The sequence below is a fragment of the Corapipo altera genome, unplaced genomic scaffold, assembly GCF_003945725.1.
Source record: "Corapipo altera isolate COAL_440 unplaced genomic scaffold, ASM394572v1 101, whole genome shotgun sequence".
NCBI lineage: Eukaryota > Metazoa > Chordata > Aves > Passeriformes > Pipridae > Corapipo > Corapipo altera.
The window spans coordinates 924,475-950,302 of NW_020884984.1; the positions used below are offsets into that span (position 1 = coordinate 924,475).

Consider the following 25,828-nt stretch of genomic DNA (forward strand, 5'->3'; position numbering starts at 1 on the left):
TCATCTGACTGGTAGCTTAAAATCAGAATAAATCTCTCCAGAATTCTAGTGGGCAAAGACTATCTATCGGCATTTACAACATGCCTACTTGCCTTAGCAGAACTTAAACCTGGCTCATGTTGGGCTTGAGGGATTTGAGGAAAGCAGAACCAAAGAGCACATTTCCAACTGGCGTTGGCAGTATTGTAAAACAAGCTCATTATATAAAATGTAGGCGTTGCTCTCTATGAATCATTGTGATTTAAAATAGGATCCTGATAGATAGGCAATGAATCACGGGGCATTTTGTAATCAGCAGAAGCTGGGTTCTTGGGAGAGCCCTTTGCCCCCTTTGGCAGAGCAGGACAGCTGAGGGGAAGGCTGCTCTTGGCGTGGAGGTGCCTCCGAACACTGAAGGAAGTAATTGATTTTAAAATAGATCAAAAATGCCGTGTGGGATACAAGATAGCAAAGCTTTATCAACTACAACAACACAACACAATTCAATTGACAAGAGTGTGCTTGACCCTAGGGCTCAACACACCTTTAATAACTGGCATTTACTATAGTGGGCAGATTTTGTATTGCTGGGGTCTAGCAGAAGTTGTACCCACTATAGGAAATTCATATCATTCAAAAGTGTTCAATTTGCCATCAAAAGTATTGTAAGAGCAAATTACCCATTCAGAAGTTTCATATGCAGACCTATGCATAACTTGTGACTGTGCTTTCAGAGGTCAAACTTGCTCTGAAGTCAACAGAAAGTTTTACAGCTTCAATAGAAGTTCAGTGGTTAGGCCACAGTTAAGCAAAACACTCATTTATATGCTTTATTTTGAATAGTGCATTAGTGCTAATGGTATTTAAACACTTGCTTGAAGCAAAGCATTTTTAAAAACTCAGTTCCTGGCTAAGGAAGATACGTAAGTGTGATTAAATTACACAGCGTACACATGCATACACACAAATAAATCAATGTATGTTGCAATAGAGATCCATAAGAAATTAGATTCTCATAAAATGCCATCTGCCCTGTTTAAAATCCCTGTTTCTCACTAAGCAGTGTGCCCAGAATTGCCACAGTAGAGCCCCAGCTGGGACGGAGCAGCAGTGGCACTGTGCAGCCAGGCCCTGCTGTGTGCTCCAGCAGGGACCAGCACTGGCTGAAGCTGTTCAGGATTCAGGGACAGCAGAAAGGCTGTTTAATAAGTTTATGCTGTGCTCACCCATGATGCATTATACCAACATTTGCCAGTTGTTCTGTGGCTTCATAAGCCTTTGTGAGATTATCAAAATTTCAGCAGTAACGTGGCAAAACATACACAAGAGATGTGTAAGTACTGCAACTATTTACCATACAGTCTTATGCTCCACTGCTTATCTGGTTTCATTAGGTCATTATCACCATGTCTCTTAAAGTATTTTAATACACTAATAATAGACTCCATTCTTTGAAAATGGTGCTTAGCCAATAATTATCAAGTAAGGTGCCAATTTAACAAGAAACTTTAGAACAGTTGTACTCCCTTATGAAATTCAGATCAGAACACCAAGTTCGTAATTCTTTTTGAAATGTTAATAACTTTAATAGCAAATGTATGTTATGTGCACAATATCCAGTTAATGTTTTTCTTCTAAAACATTGTAGGTGCAATAAATCTTACGCTAACACTGAAGAATTTTTATAACATTAATACTTAAATAACCACATTAAGCTTTCTCAATCCACTTTGCAGTAGTAAAGAATTTACGGATGCAGAATACTCTTGGTAAAAAGCTTGGGATTTTTTCCTCTCCTCAGACTCTGTCATGTCAGTGCTTTTTAATGTTCACAGGACAACTTCAGCATAGTTTCCAAGAGATGAGCTAATAAGACACACAACTGTAATAGGGTAAAATATATTCTTTAATATCCTAAAGGCAGTTCCCTGCCATGGCAGAATACTGAATACTCCCACAGGAAGAGGAGGAGGAGGAAAAAATGCCACATGAGTTTAAACTCATTCCTTGAATTAAATCCCACTTTTAAAGTTTTTCCTGGCAGTTGAACACATTGAAAAAAATTATCCATAAAATGCTTCTCTCATATCAGGATGAGTCGTTTTCAATCCCAAAGCTGTCGTCTTCAAAATACTAAAACTGTAAAATGCGTTTGGATGTGGTAAGACTATATGCAGGGCTCATATGATTTGAGTGAGTGCTATTTTTTGGCAAAATATTTTAATCTTTTGGACAATCACCAAGTTTTAAAAGCTAAAAAGCACCATGTTGCAAAACTCATTCATTAACATAAACATGCTTAGCACAATTTCTGCATTAAATACAGAGAATATCTCAGTTTAACAATAAATACACTTCCCTATATAGAACTAGATGTCATTTCTGATACATGCCAAGTACAAGACAATACTCTATCTGTGTGTACAGTCACTAAACTCTGTGACGTCAAGACAATTTGAACACATCAAAGCTCAAGAAAGCAGATAAATAGCACCAAAGAGGGTTTATCATTGAGCATTTTCCCCTTTTTAATGCCCCCTGAATTAATCAGAACAAAAATATGTTTGGATTTTGTGGGGAATGCAGTTTTTTAAAAATTAAAGTTTAATAAATTATTTGAATTTTTATTTATTGAAGGGTATTTTCATTAGCTGCTAAAATTCTTCTATCAGACCTTTCTAAGCTCAGAGGGTACCCCAGTGCTGCCCAATACAGAGCTGAAAGACATTACTCTTTACTCCACTGCAGTTGCTGCCATTGCTCTCGCAAGATAAACGGCAAGAGAAAAAGGAGTATCCCAATTTGATTCTATGTAACAGCAGCTTTCTGCCTGCCTACAGTAGGAGTACTCAGCTAAATCATTTAATAATAAAGACACGTGAACTTTTGTACACCTCTCATCTGTTGCACAAATGTATCTTTCATCTTTTAAGTGAGCAAAAAAAAAAATTAACCTTCTCAACTGTATGAGCTGCAAAGCACACAACCTGCTCAGCCACTTTGCAGCACCAGAGCAATCTCTTGTCATCTGACTGCTGCACTTTTGACCCTCCAAAAAATTCCCAGCTAAACCATGTTGACATGTTTTCACATGTGATTCGATAATTGTTGTTCTCAATAGTGCTGGATACTTATCACATGTTTAGATCAGTGTTCTTTGCATCTCATGTACTCCCATCTCTCGAAATATTAATTTTTCCACGTAGCTTTAAAACTCTCCTGTGGAGGTGACTTCAGGCTGCCTCCACAGGGAGTGTGGATTCAGGGCACAAGCAGGGTGAGCTTGCTTTTGTGACTGCAATTGCAACCCTGTGAGAAGTATTTAATGAACACCAGCACATTAATGTTGATTTGTGCTCTAAATTTAAGTACCTTGAACAGTTTCACTTCTGAATCTTCTACTGGGCTATAAGCATCAGGAGAATCTTCCCTGTTCTTGTTTTTTGGGGATCAGTATAAAACACAATCCAAAGTAACATTGTGCTCAGTGTTTCATTCCAGAAGGAAAACGAGTGGAAACTTTCTGATGAAAATCTCTGCAAGAGCTAGATATAAGATATTACTTTTAAAGCCTGTGCATGACTAAATAATAGCAACCTGAGAAAAAGAATACTAAAACATCAACTATAAAAGCTCAGCATTAAGTCAGCACAAACACACCTCCTTTCGTGTTATTGTATTTCTTACTTTCAACCAAAAATACGGGAATTTCGTCAGGATTTTTCTGGTTCACACACTTCAGAAAAACTTCTTGCAGGTTGGTGCTTAAAACTACAGGAAGTAGTGAACAAAAGGAAAAAAAAACCCAAAACAACCTCAGATACAGCACCCAGGATCTGAGTTACTGTGCAATAAGTGATACCAGACAGCCCTAGAACAGAACTGTATTGTCTTGTGTTCTAAACTAAATGAAATGGGTTAAAATAGCAAGTTTATGGGCTAACAGCTTCCCTAACCAGCTCTAACTAGGCCTGGATGTCAGTTTATACATCAGACAAATCTATTTTGAATTATGTCATTCCTACCATCTCATACTAATAAGCAAAACTCCCTCTACCACTGAGAAAGAAAATCCCCCAATACATGCACCCAATAAAGGATTATCAGCACAACATTATCTGATAATTAAGAAGGGCACATGCTCAGTTGTTACACAAGGTTATTGAACCCACCCTTAACAGTTTTCTGAGAAAAGGTCCCCCCCTATTTTACTGAGAATCTGACAAAAGTCTTTGGGAGCAGCACAGAATTTGATGGAGATAGTTCATTCTTTTCCAAATGTAATTTTCAAGGGAAAAAGAAACCAAACAAAAGATGCCATTTTCTTAAAAACACAGAAGTAACTTACTAAAAACACAATGGGAAAGTGCTGTCTGAACCTGAATGAGAAGATGAATATGCTACCTACAGCCTCTTTATGAGCAAAAATACACAAAATATTTTTGGGGAAAAAACCACAATTTCATCTTCTATTTAATTTCAAAATCATTAATGCCTTTCAAAAAGAACTTAAATATAACCTGTACAATGATATAGCAATGTAAATTACTCCAAAGTCCTGACCTTGTTACTGGGATACAAACCTACTGTATTTTCTAATAAATTATATGGCAAGGTTTGGATTTTACGATGTGCCTGAAAACTAAAAGGTAGAAATTTGTTTGATCTTACTTTCTAATGGGTTATTCTTCCTCTGTGTTATTAATATCCTATGAATACATCTGCTCTGACTTGGCCCTACTTTTGTCAACCTTTCTCTTTTGAAGTACAAGTTTTTCCAATTCATCAGTTGAAATTGTCTTGCTTTCCCCATGAAGAAATAATCATTTTGAGCTGCCAAGGTGTGGAAAATTATTTCCCACAGGTCACTTGTTCCTTCATGGAACTGTACAGCAGTCCTGTAAATGTCATTCCTCTCAAAAGCAGGGGATGTTTGTATTTAAGCAAAATTACCTGTCTGGCAATACACAGCACCCCTTTAGCATCCCATGGCTTTTGCTACTGTTCTTTGCCTCTGCAATAAACTAAACATTTCCAAAGTTGTGTTTGATGTTATTCTGCAGTTTGTAGTGTTGGTGACCTTTGGCCCAGAGTGCCCACGCACAGAATGTGTCACCCTTGTCAGACATGTGGGCAGCCCAAGGCAGCAGGGGTTTGATCTCCCAGTGATGTGTAACTGTCCAGAGCATTCTGGTAAAGGAAGATGGGAACTGGCATTGCTATTTTTGACAAGAAATGTTCGAGAGTTAAAATGACATTATTTTAGGACACAAGCAGAAAGTGGAGCATCCACAGCTAAGAACAATTTACTGTTAGGAGAAAGTTATTTACGTATAATTTCATAATTCTGCTACTTTTAACAGCTAGTCCTCAGCAGCCGTTTTTGTAAATGTGTTTCCAGCTGTAAAGAATCTACCAATGCTTTACTAAATCAGTAAAGACTCTGATTGCACTTTGTATTTAGCACACAAGTACTGTGGAGAGTATGAAGTGTCCATCAGATCTAAGCTAGAAAATCTTGGTGTGCCCCAGTCACCTCTGCTCCACTGGATTTGGGATTTGAGATCCCAGTTCATGTAAACTTGCCTGCTTTCTTTAAAAATCTGAACTGCCATTCCATTTCTGTCTTTGACAGAATTTTCTGCTTCCAAGTGAGGAGAAAAGGGTATAATCAAGTTCTAACACTGTTTCAGTAAGATTAATAATTATAGGGTTATGCAGCATTAATAATAGTGGGACAAGCAAAGCAGCTATGTTAAATTTTAACAGCCTTAAAAAGAAGGGAAGAAAGAGATTGAGAAAATTTCAGTTCCCTTCTCTATCACGTGTTCTTGTCATCGTCTTGGTTTTTTCTATATTAAAAATACTGTAAGAACTTCTGCAAGTAGAGGACAGCTAACAGCAAACCTTTCAGTTTCCTGTTGTAATAAATAGAGGAATATGCCACAATTCAAGACAAAAATGTACAGTTAAATACTTATATTTATAATACATTATTTATAATATAAAATATAATAGATAATATATAATATATATACTCTATAATATAATTATATATATACTCTATAATATAATTATGTAACTTCTTGTATTTTTTCTAGAACATTAATGGAATAAGATATTATACTGAAAACCATATTAATTAACTTTCTGAAAAATGTTATTTTGAATAACTATATGTAACTATGTTTCTTTGATCTAAATACGTGTCATCTTCACATACAAACCACAAATCACACACTGCAATACTCTGGGATACTTGATAACTTGATTGGTTTCTTTTTAAATCAGCTATTTATCTTCCACTGGAAGATAAATACCAACAGTTAACCTTGCAATAAATTATTGTTGTCATACCCCATTGTTCTTTTAAGGAGATTCCTTTTCTAGGCAAGCAAGTTTAGCGTGAGGAACTAAAAGTCATTGCTGTGACTTTTTGTAACCCCTCAAGCAGACGTGTGAACAACTGAACATGTCGCTCTGGTATGTACTGAGGACAAGCTACTGGCACTTTTTACTGTTCTAATTTTTTTTAACTTCTAAACAAGTTTCAACAGTTGCAAATTTCTATATGTTGATTTTGAAGCAAGATCACAACATGGTCAACCTCTTCAAAGATTCAGTTGTATTTAAAAAGACCCATATTAAAATACTATTGAGATTATGACAAAAAAAAACTCTAAAGGGACATCTGAATGTAGTGCTGAATGTCAGGATAAGACACTATTATGAGAAAACTGCCACTGAAACCTTTTGAATCATCTCTAATCCAAAAGATCAGGAGGGGTCTTCAGCAGCCGATGGTTTCCCACAGCCTGTGGTTCCTGTGCTTTGCAGAACAAAGGTGTGAACGTCTGTTTTAAGGCTTATCACTACACTCGGGACAAACTAACAAAGAAGTCTGCAGCAGTATATCACCACCAGTGATATACTAGGTGTAGAGGGATATGACAAGGATGAAACCAAGCACAACTATAATCTAATTCCATTTCACCCAGCAGAGACTGTGGATTTAGAGCCTGGTCTCACGGTCACTTTCTACTATCACTAGAGCTTCACAAAACAGGTTAAACACCAAACTATTTGCAAAAGCAGAATCTGGTATTCATTGGGCTCCGAGAAGACAGTGTTAATCTCATGCCATACCTTCCCAATGCAAAGGGTGGGCTGGTAAAACCTGTATGGAATGCTGTGTAAAACTAATACAATTCGACAGCGGTCTAAATCTAATTCCTAAACTGTTTCAGATGTAAATTGGTACTGGACTTAGTTTATTTTGGAAGTATGGAATATTTTTTACAGCTCCACATGTATATGGTCACTGAGTCAGACAAGATAATTTGGGGACAAATATTGTCTCCTTTAAAAATGACTGTAAAATTTGAATCAGTTTATTTAATTTACCTTTTGCAGGACAACAATGGCAGCATGTATTTTGAACAGGAATGCTGGACCTCTTGGTCAATATGAACTTAAACTCAAAATCTCTACCAAGACAAAAATACAGATCACACTAAGTAGGTATGTTCTGAGAAAATCACTGCTTTATAATCCTAGGTTAGGGGAAAAGTACAAACTATCGATACTGAGATCACAACAATACATAAACTGAGCAATAAATAGCTTCCTCCCAAGATTTCCATCTCAATGAAAGCAGAAAAGTTGCCCATTTCATGATGTTTGTCAGATACAAAGCCCATGGATTGTCAAGGGGTGCTGTGAATCACAGCGCTCAGCTGTGTCTTGATCTTACCAGTTGTATTTTTCTTTTACTATTTGCCCCCGCATGTTAAAACCACTGTTGTAAGCAGTTCAAAAATACATTGTTGGAAAATTGTTAATGCCCTAGTCATACAATATCATTTTGAAGCTCCCTGGGAATTTAGATTTGCACAGCTTATTAGGATATGACCTTTCCCTTGATTTTTTATTTTAAGATCAAGTTAAGATGAAATTTCCCCAGTGGGAGTTGCTGTGTTTCCTTCACAGATAAGGAAAAGAGAAATGGCAACTCTGTTTAGAGACAACTTTCATACATTTCTACAGTACGGACAACTTTGTGGTCTTGACAGACATCCAAGGCATTCCTAGAGATTGAGAAGAAAGGCACATGATATGATAACTAAAAAAACCTCAGGAACATAACCAAGGTATTTCCCTGAATCTTTCACCTTTTCTTTTTTCAACATCATCTGAGAGTCAGCTTTGGGGAATTTTAAGGTCTGTGGAGTCCCTGCATTCAGAGCATCAGGCTGTGAGACAAGGGCTTCTTTCTGGAATAGAGTCCTATTCCTTTGAGAGAGCAATCCCTACCTCTACAGCACTCCTTTTCTGCTCCACAACACAGACTTGCTCTCTCAAATTCACACACGTCCGCATTTCCATGCTTGTTATATTAGAGTAATTTTTCCTAGGATCTCAGGAAGCTGAGGAGGTTAAAAAATCGGTTCTCAGAATTCTCCTGTGTGGCAGGTATTGGAAATGGCTAACGAGGATAATATCTTGGGTTCCTTGGTGGGCAGTGAGAGGCTCCTCCTGAGGCTGATTCAGAGCAGCTTAAGAAGCTTCTTGCTCTAAACTATTCTCCATCTTCGTGATATGGGGTGATTACCACCTACCAATCACAGTGTTTAAATACTTAGGTATCATAAACACTTTTAATAGTTTAAGATGGGGATATTCCAACACTTCTTAGTCTTTATGACTAAGTCTATGTCAATGAAGCCCACAAAGATAATTAGTTAAATAAGTAGAAGCTGAATGATGTTGCTTATATTTTAAAATACTCAAATGGTCAAGATGGTAAAAACTAACAGCCGTTAATAAGTTTTTATTTAGGAGAGAATAATTTTCTCACTACAAGTAAAATCAGTAGGTCAATAAAGAGATCATCGAAAGGAATTAAATATTTTGGATATTCGGTGTAAAATTCTTACTCATAAGCCTTTGCAATGACATTTCTGCTCGACTAGAGATACCAAAAGAAGAAAAGGAATTGATGAAAATAAAACTAATTACTTTTTGTTAAACTTTTCCTATACGTAGTCTGCTGACTTGGTAGTTTGGGTAGGCATTATGCATTTAACATCTGTACAATGGTGCCATATGAAGAGTACAGTGTAGTGTAATTCAGCGTGATCATATTGGAAGGTCACAGCGATGACACGTCCAACAAAATTGTACAAAGATTCAAAGGACTCTTAAATAAGATTCTGCCACCTTTACGAGCTGCGTGGCTCTGCGGTTCCCGGGCTCTGTGGTTCCCGGAGCGATGCACCCCGTGTGCTGTGGCTCTGCGGTTCCCGGAGCGATGCACCCCGTGTGCTGTGGCTCTGCGGTTCCCGGAGCGATGCACACCGTGTGCTGTGGCTCTGCGGTTCCCGGAGCGATGCACACCGTGTGCTGTGGCTCTGCGGTTCCCGGAGCGATGCACACCCTGTGCTGTAACTCAGCCGTGCCAACAAAAGGGAGTTCTTTCAATTTTCCCCCAACAGCTGTTAACAGGGGGATCTCCCCGTGAGTTACATTTGCAGTTCCAGAAACAGCCCTTCCTCTTTCAGTGGCTGACAAGAGGCAGGGGTTTACTGCTCTACAGCAAGTGTTCGAGGCAGACCGCAGGAGTTAATTTGCCGTTGATCCGAGGCTAATCCATCTCTCCGGGGTAAGTACAAAGTCATTATCTACATCACCGGTCCAAGACCTCTATGACACTCATGTATCTACCACAGGAGTAAACAAATCCAAGCTGATACGATTTGCTGCCTATTGCTGCAGAGCACACTGATGTCATATACACTGAACCCTCCTGCAAACAAATATACCACGATTCTAGAAGAATCTTAATAATACAGAAAGGGAAAAATTACAAGCTGAAACAGTTTACAAACTTATGGGAGCACTACAAACTTAGGGGAAGAAATGTCTTGGCTGCCATCATTTCTAATAAAAGTGTATCAGCAGGTGTGTCTGACAAGTGATTCAACAGAAATTGTGTATCTTTTGCTCCGTGTGACACAGACTCTGCAGATGCAGAGTGTAGGCACTAAAAGTTTATTTACAGAGGGCAGGACTGAACATTTCATGCAAACACATTCTGACCATGATAAAGAGCTTTGTCTCCCATTAGTAATTTAAAGAATTGTGATTTGGTACTCCCAACACACCTATAATTGAATTCCTCAGTCATAAAATCACTGGTGCCAAACAAGTTCTGATATCTTTTATCGAGCCTCCTTTTTCTTGTCATTTGTTAACATATTTCTTATGGAGCTTTTCTTCTTTTTATAGATACATTTGCTTTAGTTATAAATTAACCCTGGAATTTACTCTCCCAGAGGCCACAAACTGCTTTTTTATTTTCTTGAAAAAGTTTCAGGCTATATGAACTTATGATTTTAAACCATTTTGAATAGCAGTTTGTGGTTTAGATACAGAGGAAGGAAATTTAAACGACTGACAAAGTAGTTAAAACTAAACTGGAAATGTTTAGATGCTTTTCTGGGCTTTCTGCTCTGGAAGCCATGATTAATTTACCAAAAAGGAACATATTTCCCTGTGGGATTTCTCGTGCTTCTGGTTCCCTGTAATAAAATATTAAGATACAGCCTCATTCTGAAAGGTCTTTCTAAGAAGTTCTATATTTCAGTGGCTCCTAAATTTGGCCAGCACATCCCAAAGGTATGTGGAATACTTGAAATTTGGAAAGATATTATAAAATATCAATATTTATTTAACAGATTGATTCAAATAATGCCCATTAAAAACCTAATTTTTCAGTTGATAATGTAATTCTAAAGAAACAAGGCTTATAATATTCACCGTTACCTCTTGTATCTTTGTTGGTCTCTTTCTCTTCATCCCAAGAGCTTTTGGAAACATTGGCTTTTTCCAGCCAGAACTGACTACAGTGTAGAGGAGTTTTAACACAATGTGCCAAAATTATTGTTGGTGTCACCACTGAGAGAGTTTGACCTCACCTTGTAAAACACATCAGCAAATCCAAACGAAAAATTCCAAAATTCCAAAAGGACATATCGATAAGCAACTAAGTTAATTGGATCTACTGTTCAAGGGACTGTTTGTATAAGGACAGAACAAGACTTTTTAACAAGCAGGATGATTCACACACTACTTCCTTTATTTGTCCTTCTGTGTTACTCCTACTTTGTTACAAACCATTTAAGTTTGTTTAAAAATTGGCTTTGATATTAACACACTGGATACCCATTTGTTAGGGCTAAATCCCTGTTTTAGCTAAGATTTTCCAAGGTGGAGCAATTTTGAAAAATATGCCTTCAAGATTCAGCAGACAGGAAATGCTCCTAGAGAACTTTGCATTTCTGGGTTACTCCTCAGTTGGGCCTGGCTGCGTCGTGTGCTGCCCACACCACGTGGAACAACGTGCTGCCTCCACAGGGCCATGGAGCTGTTTGAGCTGGAAGGGATCTCAAAGACTGTCTTGTTCCACCCCCTGCCACGGGCAGGGACACCTTTCACTGTCCCAGGTTGCTCCAAGCCCCGTCCAACCTGGCCTTGGACACTTCCAGGGCTGGGGCAGCCACAGCTTCTCTGGGTAACCTGTGCCAGGGCCTCTCCATCCTCACAGCCAACAATTTGTCCCTAATATCTAATCTAAACCTACCCACTTTTAGTTTAGCCAGTGTGAGGTAGGTTAAAAATGACACTGTTTTGTTTTAAAAAAATTCCTTTAAAAATTACTCTTTAATTAAGAATAACAGAAGGGATTGAGGAGCCTTGGGATATTTTTCCTATATAAATAAATGCCATGCAGTGCTTTCCCCCATCTCCAGTTTCCCATATTCAAGACAATGTCCTCCTCTCTATACTGTTTCTGAGGTTGCTGGTCAGTTATTTGAAATTAAAATATTAGAATTTTCATCTTCAATGGTGCTTTGGGTCTCTGAATTGTCATACTTTTATTAGGAAGTCTGTGTCTCATTCTCTTGAAAAATCTTATCACTTACTTTACATTTCTTCCCGAATGCTTCATCTGTTTAAATACCTATAAAGGTTCTTGATGTATCTTTTTTAAGCCTCAACAAAACATGGAATTTTCTGCTCCTTTAATTGAATCAATGATCACATGGCTGAAAGGATTTTAACAGTAAAAATATTTATCAACTTTTACAACAGAAATGGAGTTTAAAATAGTGGCTACACTGTCAAATATTTTAGATCTCAAATCTTCAAGTCTTAAAATCAGAGTCACAGAATATTCTGATTTGGAATGGACCCACAAGGATCATCGAGTTCATCTTTTGGGCCTTCTTTTTAATTAAAAGAACAATTAAAAATTTATGATTTATTTGTTGACACTATTTGGGGCAAATCAGTCAGTCTGACTTGGTCCTGATATTCATTTGTGATCCCACTCAAATCAGTGAGATGGTGAGCACAGGTCATACTGCACTGACGACCCTGAAGGCTCAGGACCATAAATTATACCCAAGTGTAACCATCTCCTCTCACACCTTGTGTACACATTTCATAACTTTGTTTGCCCTGCGCGCTTTCACTTGAGCCAAAAGGAATTTTCAGAGCAAACAAGTTGTAATGTATACTTTACAGGTGAGTTACAATGTTAGTTGTCTAAAGTTCTTGGAATGGACAGCAGGCCAGTAAAAATTTCAAAGTATTTTTCAGAGCAACAGTTTTATCGTATACAAGTATTTTACTAACATCTGCTCAGGACAGATGTATAAATAGAGAAAGATTTTTTCTACCACACTAACGCCTTCTTCCTTCACCAGCAGCTAGAAAAGAAATTAGGAGTATTTAAAAAGATTTTGGGCTTTTTGTTATTTGTCCTTTGATTTATTTACATGACAGCCAAATGACCAGAGAACATAGACTAAAATTACTGATATTTTTGTTTTCATAAAATTCCAACCTGTACTCTGCCAAATATACAACTTTCACTTCTTTCTTGTATGCCAGAAGTTCTCAAATTTAAAAAGATCTCCCCGTTATACATCATTAATCTTTTAGAGCTAAAAATTTATGAATGAAACATGAAGCACAGATCATCTTGCTCTGTAGGCAGGAAGAACCTTAAAAGAAAATAGTAACAAATCCGAGAGGCATTTAAGCCAATTCCGTTTCAGTTATATCAATGAACTGAGGAGCAGTAGGACTCTCACTCTGGCCATACCTGTTCCACTTATGATCAGACTCCTCCAGTTGTCAAAACTGGGTGGCAACATGTAAATGGCCTGTTGCAAATGGTCCATGGCCCATGCTGACCCCCAAAGTATTTCTGGGAAGTTATTGAATGGCTCTTAATTGGATAAGCTAAAACTGGACCAGGGACAATTCTAAGAACTTAACAATTTCCCCATCCACTTCCTGTGCCCAAGTTACAGCACTTTTTGATTTACTGGTTCAATTAGGCTTCTCTGAGACCAGGGAATATAATTACTCAGGGGTTTGTTCTGTTTTTCCTCGAATTCACACAGTTATTTAATTGTGAATAACCTTTCTTTCCTAAATATGGCCCCAGTTTCTGCCTGGCAAGACCTGTAGTGGGTACTCAGATTTTAGAAAGGGGAAGCATGGAGCTCTGACAGTGTTCAGCACTCATGTGCAAAAAACCCTGCAGAGATGGAAACCTCTAAGATACAAGTTCCATTCTTGACAAAGTCAGACGAAGCAAGTAAAATGATCAAATTCCTATAACTGATATCTAGCGGGGGCATTTACCCATCTATCTTTGTGTCTCATGAAAACAGAAGAAATACTTTGCTGCTTTGAGACTCCACAATATAAAGATGTCAATACTACAGCAAGCTGGACACTGCTAATTAATCTCATCTTCTGCTCTGAGAAAAATGAACAAGAGACTGGATACAATAAGCACCTCAAAATCACCCCTGGCTTCTAGGAGCTAAGATAATCCATATGCCCTAGGGATGTAGAGGAAAACTCACTGTTCAGCAGGTAGACTGCCCAGCACCAAAGGGCACATGGGAACATGTTCTCAATGAGGCTCCTGGAAGATGAAGGGAGGGAAATGTCCCCTGGGGGCTGTCAGGAACTCATCCCAGTGCAACACTCATCTCTGCAGGAGACTTTCCAATATTTTTTTCTCTGATTTAATTTCAGACATTCTTATTTAGAAGGTGTTTTCTTTGAGGAGCTATACAACAGTTTATATAGCCCTGGAATCAGAAAACAATGGCATTTAGTATTTAGCCTACACTGTCTTTCTTTAATTTCCATATTTGTGGCTGAATGGAGGCTCTATAACTCCTGCTTGTTTGAACTCCAGAGAATTCCTTTCCTCCACAGAGTGTCAGGTATAATTACTACATTAATTAGCCCTTCCTGGAGTAATTGTCAGCAAAGTGGCAACCATACCTGCATCGATTTCTTCTTCTTTCTTGCTTTTTTTGTGCTTTCCTTCAGGACAATTAGAGTGTCTCTCTGCTTTATCTCTCCTCTTACACTGTGTCTCTCACCTTATTCACCTCAAACCTTTTCCTCCCTTTATTCTTCCCTTCAAAATGCAAATTTGAGGAGGAAAGGAAGAAAGTCTTACTGTCTCACTGTTTTAATGTCTACTAATTTGTTGTGGTTTTGTTTTTTTAATTTAAGTGCATTTATTCTGACACTCTATGGAGACTTGCAGCATTTCATTAGTGCCAACAAAAGAATCACTCTCCTGTCTAAGGGTCAGCCTTCAGCAGAAATTGAAAATTGCCACATGCTGTCTAACATTGTGCTGTGCCTTCCTGTTGGTGTCTGGGGGAGGAGACAGGAATCTGCTGCCCAGCCTGCGTCAGAGAACGTGGTCACACTACAGTATATCAAATTTAGGGGATGCACAAGTTATTGTTATTCTAAACTTACCTCAGCTTCAGCAATATTCACTGCCTGTTCTCCTGTCCTCAGTGACAGGAAAGCTGTCACTTGTTGTTAGCATATCAGACAGTTCCTGTTCTCAAAGGAGTAATAAATAAGGCTAGATTTAAAAAACAGAGCAAACTTGGGCAGAAAAAGAACAATGAGTAGGAATGCCAAAATACAGTGAAAGACCACGTTATGGCATTGTCAGCATATCTTAAACCAAGAAAAGCTGAAAATCTCATAAGAGACCAGAGAGAAGAATTCAAAATCAAGAAGGTTCCAGCAGTAAACTTTAAACTTTGAAAAAGAAATTCAAACAGCTGTATTTTTAAAAGAATTTTCCTGGGTTTGAATACTTTCTTTGGCAAACATAAAAAGGGCTAAATTAATAAAGAGAAACAGCAGTTATAGCCAATCTTCCCACTGCCTTCTTTTGAAACTTCCGTTAATTAATTAATTTAATTAATTCATTTCCTTTCCTAATATTCACTCTGGACAGCTTTTTCCCTTTTTCCCAACTCACTTCTCTGCTGGGCCTCCAAAGTCCCACATTGGCCTTAGATCCCTGCCTTAATCCACCACTGCAATTAATCTAATCACGCTGCACACCAGTAGTCTCTATTAAGATTAAAGATAATCTCGCTATTTCACAAGATTAAAAAGCCAGAGCCAATCTTAACATTGCATATTACTCCACCTATTCTGCATAAATTTTGGGTTATTAATATTTTCATTTGTAAAGAAGCAGAACACTGTTGATAATATTGAAATCTTTGAAAAACAGAATTGATAAAATCTACAGAAAGCAGTTTTCTGGGTTTTTATTTGATCTCTCACCTACTTAGAATTGGCACCCTCATGACCCAGAAAAAGAATGGAAAGAAATGCACATGACTTCCACATCCTCAGTATTACATCATGAAGGATGAAGCAGCATATTATGTCCAGCTCAGAGCCGCTGTACTGCTTGCAACTCTTCCCTTGCATGAAAATGCCCTTAACAAAACTGTGACTCATTAAAAATTTGACAGATACGATCCCCCAGTGACCAGCACAATGAAAACAGTGATAGAGGCAGACTCATTCCATGAGGAGAGCTGCTCCTGTGAACTCTGGCATGAGCATGTGAACAGGTTTGTTACAGAAATTAAAACATGAAGGTACGTTTGTGGGAAAATATATCTTTAACATTCTATTTTTGGATTAAGATTTAAAATTTTCAAGAAGACACGTCTACAAGAAAGTATCTTTGTTGTAGGAAAAATGGGTTCTAGATACTGATGGGTTTTCCAGTACTTCAAGCACTGTCAAGAATTCCTGCCTACGCCAACTGTGCTGTAACGACTATTTCTTAATAAATCAGTAATCCTGATCTCAGAAAATAATTCCTCAAATGTCATTACCGGTGTCAAAATGTAGCTTGCATAACCTGATGTTTTATCCCATCTAACCAGGATAAAACCTAAGCCGGTGCAACGATTCCAAGTGTATATTTTATACAAGGGACTGGATTACTGCAAAAATCCCGACCCTAAACAAGATCTTGTGAACATAATAAATATCCGCCGCACCCAGTTTAATTGGTCAAGTTGTCCAGGCTGATCACGTGAGGCAGGCCCAGAGAACAAGGCTTTGGGCAGTGCCCAAAGGAAACTGTAAGAAACCCTCTTGGGTCTCCTATTCATGTGCCATAATGTTCTTCTCTGCATCACAAAAACAATTAACCAATTCAGGACGATTGGGAGCTCACAGCACAGCAAACACTCCAAGGGGTTTACAAAACACACCCGAGATCCATTGGCAAGGTAATCCTGGAGAGCAATGTGGAATTTGTTTCCAATAGCATTTCTTACACGCAAACATCTAAATAATTAAAAAAAAAAAAAAAGAAAAAGGCAAGATAGGAACTAATTAAGCTTCTAGGGGATTTTTGGAAATTATTTTGCATTACCTTAATAACGAAAAATACATTCAAGCCACTGCTAAAAACCTGAACCTTTCCAAGTAATTCTGGAATATTTGCTTTTTTCCTATTTTAAATTCAAGATGTGTCATAATAAACTTTTACAATACTGATTTTGAAACTTATTCTGTAGTTAATTATAACAACTCAGATGAGATCTTTACTAAATACTCTACTCCAGGCCAATTTAGCAATTCTGGCAATAGCTTTAGTGTAAATGTATAAAAAAAAAGCAGGAAAATAAACCTAGATGGTGCTTATTTCATTCAGAAAACTGCTTTAATGTGAAACCCTTTTGTTCCAAATAAAGCTCAACATTTCATCTTGTTTATCATCTCAAGCCATCTTCAGCAACAGCTGGAAAATTCTGAAAGTGAAAGCATATTTGCAGAATTTTTGTTTCCATGCTCTTTAATGATGTTCTAAGCAAAACTCAAAAAGTCTATACCTGTATATGGGTATCTTGCAATATGCACTCATCTATCAAACTCTATTTATGTAGACCATTACTACGGGATATTTAAAATAAATAAAACACCAGCCTACTTCTCTTAATATTTCTAATAATTTTAAAACTCAGATACACCAGCATGCCTTGGTGTACAAATCAGGCATCTCAGACATGCAGTTTAAGTGCAAATGATGGCATCTGGGAGTGACAATAGGGAAGAAATCCAGTAAAATGCAGTAAAATCCTGGTAGAACTTTAGGGTCTCAGTGAAGTAAATCCATCCACTCTCCTGGTTAACTTTAGCAGGGTCGGAGGAACGGCTGCATCGTTAGGGCAGTGCAAGAACCTTGTTTTAGACATGCTACAAGCTAGAAAGCAAATAGATAACATATATTTCCCTTACCCTGAAGGGAATGAGACTCTTGGAATGAGACTCTCAGAATGAGACCCTCAGCCAGTTGCCTCTTCAAAACTTCTCATGATTCCATTAAATATGGTCCCGAATAAGGTTAGAGAATACAGATAAACTCTGTGCAAATAACTTTTTGCCCTCATGTACTTCTGTACTTGCCTAACTATAGATTTCTCTGGGTGTGACTGAAAGTAAAATTTGGTTTCTTTTTTTTTTTTAACATTCATAGGTAGGATTAAAAATCAATTTAGCAATATACCACATAATAATATGCTTCTATTAAGCTTAAAAACTGAGATTCAGCACAAAATATTGTAGCTTAAATACCACTGTAGGGAACAGTAACTCCAAGGAAAACATATTCAAGATGAAAGGATAAAGTCTCAGTTTTATTTACTTTGTTTACTGTAGACATAAAAAGTCAGTACCTAAACCTATCATGAGGAAATATGTACATTATGAAAGGCAGTAAATAGACGTGGCTGCATTTTTCCACAAGCCCCCATATTAGATAGCACCACAAAGCACCAGGTTTAGGTAGTAAAACCTGTTTTTCTGACCACCCCTACTAGAAGATCTTGGTGTGAGTGTTAAAGCCTGTAATTAACATTTTTCTTTTCATAGTTCCTTTTTTTTTGGTGTAACAAAGTGACTCTTTTGGTAGCCTGACATATCTCTCAAGCCACCATGCCTGAGTACTTACTTCACAGCAATATTAAAATAATGCCCTAGCACAGACAGTGCAAATCTACATCAGCCTATTTGTATATAGATAGCAACCTAAGTTCAAAGCCTCTCAAACTTCAGAATTGCTGCTTCACAGCCACAAATAGTTACAGCAGTTACACAACATCTGTGTTCAATAAATCTAAACAAACACACAAGTACTATGGACTTATAATGCAATATTATAACATAAAATTCCACTTTATGCAATGCAGTGTAATCACATATTGTGTAAAAAGTTAAAGACGAGATCATAATTCTGGGCAGGACTACTTTGTGCAAATATGAAATCATCTGAAAAGAAAGGTTTTAACCCAGCAGAAAAACACAGGATACAATAAGAAAACCTCCATTGCTCTGACTTATCCTATATGAATATTCCATGACAGCTAAAAGTGTTTGGATGACAATAAACATATTTAGAATTTTATACATATGTATGGGTAAGTTAGAGGAATCGTAGATGGAAGTCTATAAAAAAGCACAGGATTCAGACAGAAGGGAATCTCAAATGTGCCTCAATCAGATCTGTGATAAAGAGGAAAGACTGGAGTCCCCATGGAGCTCATGAAATTCCAACAGTCCATAAAGCAGCACAAAGTACACTGTTTTCCTCCCATGACAGCTGTTGTAAGACCAAAACTAGAACCAGTGTCTAATTTGAAGGTCTGGAATTAACTAACACCAACTTCAGTGTCCATATCAAAATGGTAATATTTCATTTAAAGAAATGGATCACAAACACCAGTACTCCACACAAATATACTCCCCCTGTTACACTGGCATTTCTTATAAAATTTAAAGAAAAATAGGTAGGACTTTTGCTATAATATATATTCATGGCTATCTAATTTCAGGCCTTTAGTCTCACTGAGCAAACAGCAATTCCTTTCGAGTCAGACCCTGTATTTTCAGCATACTAAACACACACATGGGTAGTAATTCAGTAGCAATTGTGTGTAAGCAAACAGTGTATAGGACAAAATTTCTATCACTGAACGTAGATTGCAAACCTGACCCTACTGAAACAGCAGATCCACCACTGACCTCACAGAAGCTGGGATCTTTTTTCTATACTCTGTGCACCTTCCAATAAACTAACACTTTAGTGTGGAGTGTTCTGTATATTTTTCGACTGGGATATTAACCAATATTTATTATACTGTGTTATCAGAAGTTATATATAGCCTTTCAGTCCTGCTGAGATAAGTAGGAAGGCTTTCTATAACAGGTTAATACCCTCCCTACACACACACATGCCCTACAAGCGCGTCCATAACCACACACATACATTCACCTCAGCAGGCATGGCGCCCACTTGGGCCCGAACATACATTGACAAAGCTACGTAAGCTTTGTGTTTTTTAAATTGCTAATTATCAACCAGCAGAGTAGACTTTGGGATTCATAGACTTGAATTCCTAGACTTTGTCCTCAAAGTGCAGACTGCATGGCATGGAGGTGATCTGCTTAGTCATGAGGAAAGGGGGTGGCTGATGCAAGTCCACAAAGCATCCACCTGCTAGTCCATTCCAGAAATGCACTGCCCGGCTCCTGAGGTAGTGCCTTATCCTCCCCTTTCCAAGCAGGATATTTTCTCTATTTGCAGTGAAAGCCAGTGAAACTGCTAAGTAAGAAGAGCTCTATTTAAAGAATAGGATACTGCCTAGAAGTTGAGGAGTTTTTTGCTGTAAATGTGGAGATTTATTACACATATACATAAGTTAGTTTTCATAATTTTGTAAGAATCATTTACTGTTGTAAGCATAAATCACTGGAATTTTAAATTTAATTCTTTGCATCGATTGCATCCCGATATTGTGTGTCCATTGTAAATGTGTAACTATTTGCATTCTCATGTCATAGATCATATAGTATTAAGCATAAGGGCAATTATTACATTTGAGTGAGTAACAAGATGGCCCCAATCTTGACTAGGTTGTTGGGTACTACTGCAACACAGGTAATTAAAAATATCTATATAGTTCACATATCATGAATTTTAATTGGAGAATGATGTCATTGTTTAGTTCAATTCTATAGACTGGTTTATGAGAGGGCAAACAGGCCAAATAATGTAATGGAAGGTGTGGGTGGAGTGGGAGAAAAATGTGAACCTCATCAAATTGACTTAAGTTCTGCAAAAGTTTTCAGATATGAAGACTGAAAACCAGGCCTTGGTTTTTTTTTTTCTCCCACTCTAAATTTAAAGAACAAGAGTCTACGATAGATTTAATTCTACTTTTGCCTTGTGAGAAGAGCTGACAACTTTCAAGTGACAGGCAGAAGAGAATTCCTCGTTGCGGTAGAAGACCTGATGCTGAAGCAGAAACTCAGTCTTCCCTAGGGTTGCCACATGTATTTTCTCCTTATATATCTCCTTATACCTGCAAGATGTGGAGTACCCCAAGCCCCACTCACCACAGGTTCTAGTACTGGGGTGACAATTTGCTCATCACCAGCATTTTCTACATTGTCACTGGAACCTGAAAGCAGGTACAACTGAGAAAAGATGGACTAGTCTACATTTAAAAAAAAGCACAACTGAAAAAAAGTCCCAGACTTTCCTTTGTATAAAATAAAAAGGGGTGGGGGAAAAAGACAAAAGAAACGTAAAAGCTTTACCATTTAATGTAGGAATCAACTTACATTTCATATTCCTGAGAATCAAAATATCTGAAGACAAATCTTATGGCTCTTTCATTTTTCATTCTGCCTTGGAAAAATCTCCATAGGGAAAAAGATGGGGGCAAGGAGGAGATTTTTTCCCCAAGTACTCTGTACTAGTTAAATTAAATCCTGGAGAACAGACCTCTTAATGGGAAACCCCAACCTCTGTTTGTGTCATGGGTGTGTAGGACTTGAGTACAACCATGTTCTCTTACTTTGGACTGGTTCTAACTTCTTCTTTTGTTAGTTCAAAAAAGTTATCTGACACATAAAGAACATTTGGCATAAAGTACCTGAAAAATAGATCCCTGTTGCTAAAAAAAATACATCATTATGGAAACGATTGGAACGATGAGGACTCATCATCTAATAGCCTACATTTAATAAGCCTATCAGTGATTAAAAAAATAAACCAGTAGCAATAACTAATGGGAAGTATTGTATCCATGACTCCAAAAGAACCCAGCATGGAGACTTCATAATTGTATTATAATTTCTCATGAGAAATAAACTGCACTGGAAATTGTTTTACTGCATGACTTTGTTGGCCATGGGAATAAACCTTGTGACAAAGGATTGTAAAAGAAATGCAGATTCTGAATATCAAATACAGGCAACTAGAGATCCACAACTAGGCTACAAAAATGCCCAGTAAATATATCCAGTTCTATTCTGAACAGATTATATGTAAAAAAAAGGGCCTCAGAAATCCAGGTGAAACAACCAAGCGCCCTTTTCATTGTTTAGTCCGGCTTTGTACAAGACAGAGTTTTTATTCTACTTTTAAACTTTCCCTTGTTTTTACAATACATCTTTTCTCAAAATTCATTAGCCATTGCTATAAGCAGAAAATTTTACAGTAATTGAAGCTGCGCCTAAATTTATTTTATTGACTTAGAAATGGAGTTATGGTTGTGAAAAGAAGTTCACGAAAGAGTCAGATTTAGAAGCAGTGTTGATAGTGGGTGTTTTTATCGGTACCATAAGGAAGGTTAAAAGGCATAGCTTCAGTATTTTTCAATTAAGTTCTAATGTTTTGCCACCTTCTTTTGGTGAGAATTTTCTGAGAATTCATTATATGAAATATAAATGAGGAAAACAAGAATTATTTATATATTCTATGTTGTAATGGAAGTTGCATGGAATGCTGATGTTTAATATATTGTATTATCCAAGAATTTGACATTGAAGCATTTCTAAGAAACACACATTATCTTAAGGCTAATTACAAGTGTATAGTCTCTGAACCACTACCAGTTAGTGGGGTATTTTACAAAACTGATGTCTAAGAACATCAAAATTCAAAACTTGCCTGTGTAAAATACCATTAAATTATATTTCTGATTAGTTATCAAAGTCCATGCCAACTGTTTTTTCAACTCTCTCTCCCCCTGACAAGTCCATGCTTATATTGTGCCACGTCTTAACGCACTGCTAACAGCAATTCCTTACAATCTCGTAATTAAATCTCTAAGCAATTTCTGCAGCAATTTTTTTTGTGACAGCCAAAGAGAATAATGATGTCAAACACATGACTTCATGCAACTAATTCTGATATTAATGAGAGTACAACATTTGCAACTTCTTTTCAAAGGAGAGGGCTGAGTATCGTATGTCATAGTCACTTGGTGTACACTGGGAATTTTTAGTTAACTAGTAACAACTCATAGTAATCTTTTGAAAAGTAAATTACTTATTAAATTATAGACTAATTGGTACCAGAAAAAGAAAATTTTAATAGACATTTTTAAATGGAATCATGTGCCACATCAAAAGCTTATTCAGAGATGGGGCAGTGAGCCACAAATACAAGGCTATGTCAAAACCTAGTTATTTCCAGAAGAATTATAGTTGATCCATCTGATTTAAAGGAACTTAGACTCCACAGTACATGAAGAAATTGATAATTTCCTGAGCTTTCAATCAGAATAAATACCAGCCTTACATCACTAATATTAATAAATGCATCCCTGTTAAGTCAGCATTGTATTCTCGTGTGTACACAGTGCCTCAAAGTTACAACACCACAGGAACTTGCACTCTAGCTGCAGAATACCCTGGAGAGAAATGACACCAGGAAGATTACAAAATGCTCCTGTGAACCTGAGGCATGCCATCAAGACACAATACATTTCAACATAGCATCTTAGTTGTTGCAGGCTCAGAAAGGCTCCCCGACTTTCTGCGATTGAGAAATTTAAAATAAATAAATAAGTAAAAGGCTGTTCATTCATTAAGAGCAGGAGCCAGGTGAGCCCAGCACTGCCCTGTGGGTGCCTGTCCCCGAGGCCGCGGAGCCGCATCAGCTCCCCCTGCCCGGGGGAATCCCCCCTGCAGCCCCCGAGCATCCTCCCCGGGAGCGCCCGCGCCGGCCCCGGTACAGCACCATGGACACAGCGCCCACGCTCCCGCGGGCAGGAGGCTCCGGCAGAGGCACCTGGAGGCGGCCAGGGGTGCTCCGGGCCCCGCATCGCGCTCCCCTCCCGCACCGCCCCGCGGGCTCCGCAGCGGCCCCGCCGGCCCGCTCCCCCCGGGCCGGGCCGAGCGCCCCGTTGTCCTCCCGCTCCAGGAACAGCCTCGAACCCCGTCCCGCTCCCGCGGAGCCGCCGTCCAGCCCCGGCACCCCGAGCATCCCCGGCGGGCCGGGGCTCCGCGCTCTGCCCGCCTCGAGCCCGGCAGCCCCCCCGCCCCTCGGCGCCTCACGCCGCCCCCGCCCGCGGCTCCCTCAGCCCGGCGCTCTCCTCGGGCCCCCGCCGGCCCCTCACCTCGGGGGACGGTCCCCGCAGCCCGCACTGACCTGGCGCTGTCAAGTCTCAGCGGGAGAAACTGTTCCCTTCTAGTGGGATAAACTCCCCGGCTCGGCCCGTCCTCCCGGGCAGGGACCGCCTCCCCCCGCCGGCACCGCCTCCCGCCGGCCCCCGGCGGGCGCTGGGGGGAGCGGAGCGGGCCGAGGGGCCGAGGGAGCGGCGGGCGGCGGGGACGGGCCGGGGGCCGGGGAGATGGGAACGGGGGCGACCGCGACCACAGGGACGGGGACAAGCCGGGCAGCGGGTCCGTGAGGAGGAGAACGAGGGGGAGGAGGCGCCGCGGCTCCGTCCTTTCCCCTTCAGACCGTCCCTCCAGCCCAGCCGGTTCCCTCCGGGTCCGCGCCCGCCGAGCGGAATCACCCGCCTGTACCTGAGGGCAGAGCGCGGGCCCCGGAGTAGATCTGGAATTTGATCTCTGCTCCCTGTAATCTCCTGTAACTGAAAATTCAGTTTTTCCGCCTGCTGACTGCTTTCTCTTTTGCCTTCCCATTCTCCAGCCTCCTCCTCTCTGCGCTGTGTAGTTGGCTTGGTCACCTCACGTCAGGTTGTGTCCTGCTGTGACAGGGGTAAAGGCTTTTCCGAAAAGGTTTTTAGCAGTAACAGAGGTAAATCAAATTCCTCTTTTCCCCTCACTTTTTTTTTTGAAAGCTAGAGATTATCTCTTCCCCCTTCTCCCCCCTCCAGGAATGCAGAGACAAGAGGTATAGGCTGTGTTCGGTACCTCTACAGAAGCGGCAAGTCCCAACAAGCATGTCACCTCCTCTATCTCCGATTCTTTTAAAAAGAAGTTAGATGAGGAAAAAAAAGCATAAAATCAACAGGTTTTAGAGCGTCATCCCGTAACTCAAGATGCCCCAGGATACAACAGTTTGTCTTTTAAACCTCTTGATCCCTTGGACATCACTGGAAGATTGAAGGATTCTAAATTTGCCTCATTATGGTTCTTAGTCATCAAGCATTTTGAAAGAGAGTCTACATTTGCTTTATTATTTGTATACTGAAGGCAATTTATAGATTACAGTTGAACACGTCAAAATACCTGGACTACCTACAGATACTAACTTTGCCTACAGCCTTTTGTTTATGAGAACAACCTTTTTGTCTGTAGAGGCTTGAAGCCTTGTGTTAATTTTTGAGAATTATCTGTCTATTTGTATAGGCTTGAGGTGTTACCTCTGCTTTAACAGATCAAGGAATTTTTTTCTCAATTCATGCTTTTCCCCCCATCTGATTTTTTAGCCCTAGAAATGTGGAAATATTTTTTCGTAAGTGACTATTTTTTATTTGGTTGGGGTTTTTTTAAGTTGTTATTTTTAGTAATACCCTCATGCAGAATTAGAAGCCAGGTACTGAAAATAGTAGAACAAAACCTCAGAATTAACTCAAAATGTCATGGATGAACAAACAGGCAAATGTGGGTAAAATAATCTGAACATTAACAGAGGTTTTAAATACATAAATTATTAATATTTCTAGCCACATTAAAGCAATATCTGTAAAGTTTCAATAGGAAGTTAAAAGGAGAAGGATCTTAGCTGGACGCTCCACAGAGTTCTGATTTACTCTGATGAGAACACAATAATACTGATCTCTGTGTGAACTGCTGGACAATGTACCAACTGAGTTTAAATGTCTGGATAATAGAGGATCCCTCCCAAAAATCAAGGTTTTAACATGCAAATTTTTTAAAACTCCATGAAACTGGAACCATTCCAAAAATTGTCAGGTATTGATGAACATCCAACTGTGACTGTGCACTCAGACTTTGAGTAGAGACTTTTAATCAGTGCAGAAGTGAAGCAGAAATACAAAGTTTCGATTTTAATTAAATTGCATGGATGAGACAGGCATATCTAACTCAGCCCAGGGAAATCAGCCAAACACAACTTTCAGGAAAGTATTACAAATACCGTATCATTTTAACTCTGTTCTTAGCATTACATTCTTCTTAGCAA

At 38.9% G+C, this 25,828-nt stretch overlaps 1 protein-coding gene across 3 annotated transcripts in view; it reads right to left on the reverse strand.

Annotated features, from left to right (window-relative positions):
* Positions 1-23,972, reverse strand: part of PPARG (peroxisome proliferator activated receptor gamma) — a 56,569-nt gene extending 32,597 nt beyond the window's left edge. Inside the window, exons 1-2 of one of the 3 annotated variants that reach the window (XM_027666030.1) lie at positions 23,864-23,899; positions 16,632-16,707 (exon numbers count right to left, since the gene is read on the reverse strand). In XM_027666030.1, coding sequence (XP_027521831.1) covers positions 16,632-16,707 — 76 coding nt within the window. In that variant the 5' untranslated portion in view covers positions 23,864-23,899. Of the gene's footprint in view, positions 1-16,631; positions 16,708-23,831 lie in introns of all 3 variants that reach the window. The other 2 variants (XM_027666031.1, XM_027666032.1) reach the window with 2 other exon arrangements.
* Positions 23,973-25,828: the final 1,856 nt, after the last annotated feature.